Below are 11,024 nucleotides of genomic sequence, written 5' to 3' on the forward strand. Positions count from 1 at the left end.
TTTGGCTCACAGTGAGTCAGTCCATCCAAGACTTCTATGATATTCTCCACATTCTTATGCATACCGAGTTAGTGTAAATCATTATTAGGAAGGCCAAATCTTTTTGGGTTACTGACCTGGGGCGTTTCTGTCCTTTGATATCTCACATGAACTTTGGAGTTGACCTGCGTAGCTTCTTTGGCACAGCTTCTGGGTTCCACTGCACACAGACGGATCAGCGTCAGAGCGCAGAGATCGGTTCAGTTTGCGCAAATTGTGTCCTTACGCACTCCTAACACTCTGAGTTGCGCGGAGCAGGAATGGAAGAGCCCAGCGGGATCCTGATTAAAGGAGGCAAAGTTGTGAACGAGGACTGCTCCGTGATCGGCGACGTTTACATCGAAAATGGGAAAATAGTTGAGGTTGGACTGAATCTTCAGATTCCAAAAAGAGTGCGAGTCATTGATGCCACCGATAAACTGGTGATCCCCGGTGGCATCGACACGCACACGCACATGGAACTGGCGTTCATGGGAACCAGAGCTGTGGACGACTTCCATATTGGAACCAAAGTAGAGTTTCATTTAAAATTTAGAATCTGTCATATTAATTTCATGTTGCTTGGCAAGATATGTTTGGCTATGTTTAGCAAATCAAAAAAGCTGGTAGTAAGAGTAATCACCTTCACCTATTATGAGTGGAAGTGGAAGTGCATGCGATGGATGCAAGTCCTATTTTTCTTTTTTAATCAAAAGCTGAATTTGGAATTTGAGAGTAGAATCAAATGAATATTGGATAAAATATGAATAAAACACTACAGCGACTTGAGAATCACCTCTGTCTTAAAATAGCATCAGTATGCAGTTTTGCTTCATAAGTATTTGACAACAGCTTTAATTCAGGGAATTTAAGCAAAATATTGCATAATTTTTTGGGAAGGAAAATACATAGACAGACACTTTTAAAAGCTCAAAAATAACTGGACAAACAAAAATAATTTCATATATTAAGTTGTTTTGAATACTTGGATGAAAATCCTTAAGTCAGTGACTGCCTGAAGTCTAGGAGCTGTGGAAATCACTGAATGCTGTGTTTCCTCTCTTGAGATGCTCTGCCAGGCCTTTACTGCAGTCAAGTTTGGTTGTTTGTGTGTCTCTCTCTACCTTCAGTTTTGTGTTTAATAACTGAAAAGTATGCTCTGTTGGGTTGATATCAGGTGACTGATTTAGCCACTGAAGAACATCCCCTTTCTCTCCTTCTCCACAGTTTTCTCTTCCCATCATGTCTCCATTCCTCTCTTGATTGTATTCTTTGACACTGATATATCTACCTCCTCGAGACGTTGGTTAGATGTTGGGAAATTGTTTTTCTTAACTGTGGGGGTAACTCTGTTGTCAGAGTTAGCCTTCTTCTCAATGCAGTTTGATTCAGTTTCATTTATGTGGCTCCAAATCTTCTTGATCCTGCAAAGAATTAATCTGCAGGACAAAATCAGATCAGAGGTCATTGTAAAGCTGATGCCCACGACTTCTCAACATTTGTATCAGGTGTTATTTTAATGGGAGTGATAATAAGAAATCTGTCAATCATTGTTTGTTCAGGCACCATTCACAAAGATGATTGTTTTTAACATCTGGACTAGTAGCCACACTCAAATCACTTTTTTCCCAGCATTTTCTACTTCACAGGTTAATCATTTGCTTACTTCTCTGTGGTAATGTGTGCATTTCACCAGGCTGCTCTGGCAGGAGGGACCACAATGATCCTGGACTTTGTCATCCCCCAGAAGGGCAAGTCTCTTCTGGAGGCTCATGACCGATGGCGTGAGACGGCTGATCCCAAAGTTTGCTGCGACTACTCGTTGCACGTTGCGGTCACATGGTGGAGTGACAAGGTGAATGAGAGTGAATCCTTTTGTTTTAGTACACTACTAGTATTTACTGTCTAGACACTAAAACTAATGACACTAGGTCAAGTAGGTTTGCCCAGTCCAAATATTGCTGCCCCCTTTTCCCCAGAGCTCCATTATGTCTCCCTTATTACAATCATTTTTCTTTTTTAGGTCAAGAAAGAGATGGAGACTCTGGCCAGAGAGAAAGGAGTAAATTCCTTCAAGATGTTTATGGCCTATAAAGATGTGTTTATGCTGCAGGATTCTGAGCTATATGCTGCTTTTGCTCAGTGTAAGGAGGTCGGAGCCATAGCTCAGGTTCATGCTGAGAATGGAGATTTGATTGCAGAGGTTGGTGTGAACCACACGAAACAAATGAAAACAGATTTTGAAAAAGAAGTTGCTTGTATTAATGAGCTACAATTTTTGTTTTTTTCTTACAGCTACTTATTGCCTATACTGTACAGGGGGGAAAAAGTTGCTAATAGTAAAGTAGAGCTGATATTTGACATTCCAAACTTAAGCAATATGGTTATTTTTTGTAAAATATCAAGAGTTTAACTTGAGAAATGAAACAACCTAAGCGTGGTGAGATACTAAAGCTAAACAACACAAGCCTATATGCTGTTTTTGATTTTCTGTCAGTGAAGGTTTTGTAAGTGCAGCTCAGGTAGTCAGTGTCAGAGTATAAACACACCAGAGCCCACAAGGAATGCTAAGTTAATGTTTCACCCTGATGGCAGCTAAGCTTCACTTTGTGTCCAAAGAATAACAAACACTGTGGCTGTGAGGAACAGAGAGGAACTGTGGTGCTGAATGAGGAAGACAGGAGCGGCAGAGAAGCATGTGAGAGTTGTGCAGGACATGTATGAGGACAGGGAATAGTGGTGAGAAGCGCAGTGACAGAAGGGTTCAAGGTGGCAGTGGGATTACGTCAGGGATGGGCTCTGAGCCCCTTCTTGTTTGCAGTGGTGATGGATAGACTGACAGATGAGGTCAGCCAGGAGTCTATGTCTAGACTATGATGTTTGCACACAACATTGTGATCTATAGTGAGCATGCAGTAGGTATGTTCTGGAAAAGTATTAAAAGTTAGTAGAAGCAACACACATTAAATTTGTGCGAATGAGAGGGAGACAGGTGGAAAGGTGAACATCCAAGGAGTAGTGGTAGTGAAGACAAGATGAGTCTATGGATGGTCAGCGATTCAAAGCAATGGCACGAGAAGTATGGAAGAGAGTCGAGGCTGGATTAAGACTAATGTCAGTGATCATTTATGACAGAAGGACAGAAGCATGAGTGAAAGGGAAGGTTTACAAGATGGTAGTGAGACCTGCTATGATTTATGGTTTGAAGAAGGTAAAGCTAACAAAAAGACACGAGGTTGAGCCGGAGGTGTGCAGGGCTGAAGATTTTCATTGGCAGTGACCCGAAAGGACAAGATTAGAAACGAGTACATCAGAGGGACAGCTCAGGTTGAGCAGTTTGGAGACAAAGATAGAGAGACAGGTCTGAGATGGTTTGGACACACGCTGAGGAGGGATAGTGGATATACTGGAACTTTGTGGAGCTACCAGGCAGGAGGGAAAGAGGAAGACCTCAGAGGAGGTTTATGGGTGTAGTAAAGGAAGCATTCAGAGGACTGATTTGACAGAAGAGGATAGGGATATGTTGGGATGGAGGCAGATGGTCCGCTGTTACCCCTGAAAGAAGAAGATGAAGAAGGTTGGTTGAAAGCCCCGTGACACGCGATGTTGGAGCAATGCCAAGGAAAAAAGATGAAATCTGTCATTATCTGTCACCAGAAACCTTCCCCACAGATATTTTGACAAGTTATGTCAGGATAAGCATAGGTATAATTAATAGCATATATCCAGTTAAGGTGTTCAAGTTTCAGAGGGATAGGAATAGTCATGGTGGCTCACTGAATTGACATGAATTGGAAATTAACGAGGTAATTTCCAATAATATTAGACAGAACTGCAGCTACATTCAGACAGTCAAAATCCCCACTATGAGAAAGAGCTGTTATTTCTTATGTGCATTTCCCAGCATTTTTTCAAGTGTCATGGCAAAAAACTACCACCAGGGGGTAGCAAATACTCAACAACAACTCGTGGATCTGTTGTTGCTCAGAGCAACATGAATACTGTATTATTGCTGCTTGGAAGTGTGTTAAATGTCTTTCCAGCACTACAGTAAGGCACTCACATGTTGTTATTCATAGTAGCAAATTTTAATTCAATCGAATCAATATAGATTCATCAAGTATAAATCTGACTGTCTGGTCAGTCCGTCTCTGCCTTGAAGTGCCACCGTGCCGTGTTAACCTTCCATCTCCTATAACCTTTAATCCTGACTTGTTGTCCCTGCTGTGAACTGACAGGGGGCTAAGAGGATGCTGTCCATGGGCATCACAGGACCAGAAGGCCATGAACTGTGTCGGCCAGAAGACGTGGAGGCCGAAGCCACCCAGCGAGCTATCACCATCGCCCATGCTGTCAACTGCCCGCTCTATGTGGTTCATGTCATGAGTAAATCTGCCGCCAAGGTTGTGTCTAACGCACGCAGAGATGGTGAGTGTGGACTCCTCCCTCCTGCTGTTTAAAGAGGGTGAGGCTGAGAGCTGATGAGCTTCAAAACTGGTTTCAGTTTTCTTTGTTTTATGTTTTAGTCAAATATTGAGTTATACAGTGTTTGCACATTTTGTTTTTTGTTGCCATGGCAAAAAATAAAGCCACTGAGAATTTTATCTCAGCATGAGGTTTCTGATTGCTCTCGAGCAGATAAAGTATACTCGGTTTTAGTAAACATCCGACACAGGTTTTTTCTTTCTTTCTTTCTGAACAGGGCGTGTAGTGTTTGGGGAGCCAATTGCAGCTGGTTTGGGCACTGATGGTACCCACTGTTGGCACAAAGACTGGGCCCATGCTGCTGGTTTTGTCATGGGTCCTCCGCTTAGACCTGACCCCAGCACACCTGGGTACCTTATGGACCTACTAGCTAAGTAGGTAGAACTGAAAGTCCAGCAATATTGCTTGCTGGTGGTTTTTATTCAGTGCAGTGTGTGTTTTTTCCTGTCTCTCTCCCCGCACCCCCAACCAGTCGTGACAGATGGCTGCCCCTCCCTGGGCCTGGTTTTGCTGGAGGTTTATTCCTGTTAAAAGGGAGTTTTTCCTTCCCACCTTCACCAAGTGGTTTCTCATAGGGTACAGTCTGATGGTTGGAATTCTTTTTCTATTGTTGTAGGGTCTTTACTTATTTAAAGTGCCTTGAAGCAACTGTTGTTGGGATTTGGTGCTATATAAATGAAACTGAGTTGAATTAAAATTCAGTTCGGTTCGTATTTTGGCTACAGCTACAGATTTTTTTAGGCTATGGGAGTTTAGAAGTTCAGAATCCCATGTGATCCCACGCAGAATCAGCTAATACAGATTTATCCAAATCAGACAAAATGTATCTGGATCAATTGTACTATGTTTTTGCTGTTTTTTTGCTGCTACAGTTTTTGTTTGTGCTGCTATCATTTTGAAAATATTAATAAAAGAACATTTCTGAAGAAATTTAAAAGCATGCCACTTGGTGCGTATTAGTTGGACCTGAATCAGAGGTTCTGTTGACGAGTTAGGTCCAGCAGGCCTCAGGTTGGAGCACCAAACCCTAAACAGCTTGAAAAATACATAGTTTGTATCTGTCATTGTTCCATGTGATAAAAATAGCCCAAAAATTGTTTGGTCAAATTGTTCATCCAAGGTCAACCACATTGACCTTTGAGAAACTTTTATTAATATCTTTAAAATGATAGAGGCACAAAGAGCCATTTTTGCAGCACAAACATTGAATACCACGTCTGTTGGATTTAAAGAAAGTGGGGATTTTAGCATTTTAGGATCATGTTCACATATGACATCTTTGCATGACAGAACTTTCACTTGCAATTTTGAATGGTATCACAGACTGTGTTAACAACAGTGATTTCTGGAAGTGTTTCTGAGGCTGTGCAGCTATTCCTATGACTGAATCATTCAGTCTGAAGGCCTGTAGATCAGGGACAACTAATATTCATTTTGAGCCTTATCGATTGTGCACTGAGATTTCTCCAGATTCTCAGAATCTTTTAGTTATATTTTTTTCTGTAGATGATGAAATATTCAAAGCTTTAGCAATGTTATGTTAAGGAAAATTATTCACAAATTGTTCCACAATTCGTACAGTTTTTTTTTTTTCAGATTGGTGAACCTCTGCCCATCTTTACTAATGAGAAACTCAGCCTCTCTAAGATGCTCTTTCTATACCCAGTCTCATTATTGACTTTTGTCAATTAACTTAATTAGTTGCAAAATACGTTAGCTCCAAATTAGCTCAAAATGAACTAAGATTTTCCATGAAATAGTAAAAATGTCTCAGTTTAAGAAATTGATGAGCTTTCTATATTCTATTGTGAATAAAATGAAGGTTTATAAGATTTGATAATTTGACATGCTGTCGCAACTTTTTTGGGAGTGAGGATTTAGAATTGACCAAAGTGACCCTCAAGGTTACTGATACATTTTTTAGGTTATTCCATCATCAGTTTGGACATAACAATCATTTTCCTTCTGTTCATTGTGCCAGTGATGATCTAAGCGTGACAGGGACGGACAACTGCACCTTCTCTGTGTGCCAGAAAGCCCTGGGCAAGGACGACTTCACCAAGATCCCTAACGGTGTGAACGGCGTCGAGGACAGAATGTCTGTCATCTGGGAAAAAGGAGTGGTTAGTACTAAGGATATACTCACCTTTTTAGTTGTCTTTTTTTAAAGCACCGGTTTCTTGACAACAAGTTTTAAAGATGCCATGTGGTTAATGTTCGCATAACAAAAAGTAGCAAATACACATTTTTGACTCTGTACCGGCCCATTTGCATTCATGACGGCGTGCCATGATGTTTAATGTTGGGTTACTGTTTTTACTATCAAATATGAATAATTCTACTTTTCTCACAATTATTTGGATGATATGTGTATTTCTTTTTTCCTGCAACACACAATAAACTCCCAGAGCTGCAGATGGCTGCATGATTGCAAGCACTGCATTTTCTGGCCATTGTTGTGGGGACTGTGTATCAGCTCAGCTGCCCCAAGGCCACTGGAAAGATTTACTTTGTGCAACAGTGCTTACAAATCACACATTAGATGATATTTTGGCAGAAATGAGTTGCTTGCACTGACCTTTTGTCTGCTAATTCTGTGTATTGTTGTCATCCAGTGTGGCCCCCTAACTCAAACTGGGTGCTTTGTGCATTTTCTTCTCCCCTCAGCATAGTGGCAAAATGGACGAGAATCGATTTGTGGCTGTCACCAGCAGCAACGCAGCAAAAATCTTCAACTTCTACCCGCAGAAAGGCCGAATCGCCAAGAACTCGGATGCTGATGTGGTTATATGGGACCCAAGGATGACCAGGTGAGAACTCCAGCTCAGGTCATTCAGCAGTGTGGAAGAAATCTTTAGAAATCGAGCAGTGAAAGAAAGCCTTCAGCTGGTGTACGTAAAGTTTTAAAAGTGCATGATGAATGCAAATCCTGATGTTAAAAATGGTAACATCGCCACTGTCTCCATCAGAGCTCCATCACACGGTGATGCTGAACCATTTGGCACACTTGAGAGCGTGTCTTAAGGGTGCCAGGCACTTCACTAACTAAGATAAGGTTTTTAAGTTTAGCTGTAAAGCATGTAGGCGACAGATACAGGCACCTAAAAAGAGAAGAGCTATATCTTTCATCCTGTGCCACGTCAACACTAACGCACTCACTAACCCTCCACATAAGCTGATTACGTCTATGCTCCATCCAAAAGTCGGTGTATGTCATCACTTATCTATAGCTGCAAATTAAAGCATAACACAATTTACATATGAATGAAATTCATCACTCCATTAAAAAAATTTGAAATTGCTATGTTTGGTAATTTTATATTTTTAGGAAAAGATTTTAACACACTTACATAAGGCATGAGTGAGACGATGCTGATGGATCATGGTGAGAATTTTGAAACTGACGAATATTTCATGTGGGAGCTAAACAAATTTCCTTCGTGCAGAATACACGGCGTTATGGCTGCTTTCAGGAATGTGCTCAGAATATCGCAAAACTGGTCATGTGATTGTGTTGTATTATTTGAGCTGTTGTGTGAAGCACAAGCACAAACGAAGACAGTTTGCGTTCCAGCATCATGTGTACTGTAGCACAATCTTATATGACCTGGAAATAGCAATGCACCGCTCTGTTTGCTGAAGGATCTGGGCTGCGTCCCTCAGGGATCTAACCCACTGTGGATGTGAGTTGATGAAGAGCATATTAAACCCCAGTGTAATTTTCTGTAAATGAATTTACTGATAATAATACAAAAACAACAAAAAAAGATTATGTCAGGACCAATAAACTCCACAGCTGTTACTATGAGTTGCTTTCCAGTTTGTCTTTCCTCTCAGACCTGTCACTCCTGGACATCAGCTGTTTACTATGCTGTCCATTTAAGTTGTGTCTTTACCATATGCGCATGTCTGTGGAAGTCATAATGCCTTTCAAGCATGAGAGCGCATTGTATTTGATTGCTGCACAGTGAATTCATCTGTGAAACTGTGTAATTAATTTGCCGTCAGCACAAGTGTCACTTCATAACATCCGGGACCAGGGGCCACAAACAGTTGCATAACCGCCTCCCCCCCACAAAAAAACCCAAATCCCTAGGAAGCTCACTCAGTTGACTTGTTCCTCATAATTGGGTGAGCTGAATAATGAGGACACATCTTGTTTTCGTCAGTGCACACTAGGCATGGTGTCTGGCTTCACAAATCCACAGGAAACATGTTTGTGAATGGAGAGTAAAAAGGGTCAATGAAAAAAGAAATCCAGAAACTAAAACCTAAGAAACGAAGAAATTCTATCATTTCTTTATAAATCAAACCTGGCAAGCCCGTGTGAACTAAAGCCCCAGTTTCCTGTCCTAAGCTCACAGGCGCGGCACCCAATATGGTCTTCTGCTGCTGTAGGCCATCTGTTTCAAAGTTCGACATGTGTACATTTAACAGCAGCATTGTCATTGTACACCATTTAAATTACTTTAATAATTTCTGCTACTAAACTCCATCACAGCTATGCTAAATTTATTTTGCTGAGAACTGAAAAATGTTGCCGCTCTTGTGTTTCTTTGTTCATATTTCCCATCAGGTTCCAGCTTGCACAGTCTTTTTTTATATCTGGATACTGGCTATGCTGCAATATTATGTGGCTGTGCTCACGCAGCAGCCTTTGGATAGATGCCACAATAATGTAATAGGCAGCAGTGAAAATGTTGAGGTGCCTTTTTATTGTCTGAAAGAAGCTTAGTGTATGTGCTTAGTGAGCCTTTAAGAGCCTCACGTGAGCAAAAGTTTTGAATAATACATTATATTACTGCTGCACAGTGAACAAACTGCAAGTACATCTTGGCCTGATTCAATCAGTTTCAGATGAGGATGGACTGCATTAAGTTTTCACAATAGATTTATCCTTTTCTTTGGTATTCAGAAAGCATCCAGCAATTATCTAACGCAGGCTACACGTGACCAATGAGTTTAGCTCGTAAAAAGCCTCCACTGACTGTTTTTAAAGCTGCCAATGTATCTTTATGTAGGAAAATATCAGCCAAGACTCATCACCAGGCTGTGGACTACAACATCTTTGAGGGTATGGAGTGTCATGGGGTACCTGTCATTACCATCTCCAGAGGCAAAGTGGTGTATGAGGATGGGCAGCTGAAGGTGTCACCAGGACATGGCCAGTTCATCCACAGAAAACCATTTTCTGAGTTTGTTTACAAAAGAATCAAGCAGCGGGAGCAGGTTAGTAAAGTCTTAGCGTCAGAAGTGTCACTGAAGTTCCACATTTTTTGGATGTGAACTTAATGGGTAGTGCATACACATACATATACAAAAGTGTTGCGATTTTGCAAAAAAATTTGCTCTTGAAAAAATGCACTCGAAAAAATCAAGTTGACATCAAGCGATGATTAGCTGGCCCTGAAACAGAGATTCTGGGTTCATCCAGTTCTCGTGAGAGGGCAGCATCAGGGAGAATTTCAGGGTGTGGTCCAAGAGTTCAGGCTGTATCACGATAGCTTTCATAGGTGAGTCTGAAAAATATCTTTAACACACAAAATATTCACACCATTTTTACACATCTGGTGTGTAAAAGCCTTTAGCCTAACTGTTCCCTCTTTTATTTACTATTTATGGTCAGTTGAGGTAAGCAAACTGAATGCTGGTTGTAGCGTCATATATGCTGTAAGCATATAAATTTGGATTAAATTACCCAGAATATTGCAAATAAGTATATCTCAATAAGATGAACTATACAGCAGACTACAGACTCAGGACACCGGGGTGTGATTTTGACTCAGTCTACTTCTGATATTTGGTAAAACTGATATTTTCCTGTGTCTATTCCAAGTGCAGATCATGAATTGCACAGAGGACATACATTGGCAGGACTGCTTAGCTGTAAAACACTTTTCGTAGTTAATTCAGAATTATGAACTTGAAGCAACCAGACTGGGAGTAGGTACCACACACAGGATGACCTAATGTTTCTGTCTGCTTTGTATTTGACCTGCAGGTGAGGAAACCTACAGCTGTGACCAGAAAGCCATATGAAGGCAAAGTCATTTCTGTCTGAACACATACCTGGGAACTTAAAGGGCACCTTAAATCTCCAACAATGCAACACAGAAGCTACCCATTGCACAAACAACAAGTGTTTTCTCAAAGACAACCTTCATTGGAGTAGCTTTTTGCATTTCAAGCATATGAGGGTTATAACATGTTGAATTTCTGCCTGAGTCAATGCTCCGCTGGAAGAGGAAACTGAGTCACATACAGCTGTATCTGCAGCCAGCTCTGTTCAGTACACAGATCACAAAAACCAACTCTGCTGCTGCAAACTATACATTTATTACTAACACCATTATGTAATAACGCAACTCACCATAAGAAATGCAAATTGGGTTTATGCATGAGTCTCTAAATAGAAAAAAAACCAAAACAATTTCACTGTATATTGTGTTCTGTGCTCTAAAACAATAGTAAATCAGCATTTATAGTTGTGTGTAATTATGCCTGAGTTTTCTTCTTCACAG

General features: G+C 40.9%; 1 protein-coding gene across 1 annotated transcript; it reads left to right on the forward strand.

Annotated features, from left to right (window-relative positions):
- The first annotated feature begins 299 nt into the window (after window positions 1–299).
- Window positions 300–10,564, forward strand: dpys (dihydropyrimidinase). Its single transcript, XM_005741332.1, has 9 exons — window positions 300–551; window positions 1,715–1,873; window positions 2,042–2,221; window positions 4,257–4,446; window positions 4,721–4,877; window positions 6,485–6,626; window positions 7,171–7,313; window positions 9,525–9,732; window positions 10,505–10,564. Exons 1-9 carry the CDS (start codon window positions 300–302, stop codon window positions 10,562–10,564), a joined length of 1,491 nt encoding a protein of 496 aa, XP_005741389.1.
- The last annotated feature ends 460 nt before the right edge of the window (window positions 10,565–11,024 follow it).

Source organism: Pundamilia nyererei, unplaced genomic scaffold (genome assembly GCF_000239375.1).
Source record: "Pundamilia nyererei isolate P.nyererei 1_Seehausen unplaced genomic scaffold, PunNye1.0 scaffold00109, whole genome shotgun sequence".
Classification (NCBI taxonomy): domain Eukaryota; kingdom Metazoa; phylum Chordata; class Actinopteri; order Cichliformes; family Cichlidae; genus Pundamilia; species Pundamilia nyererei.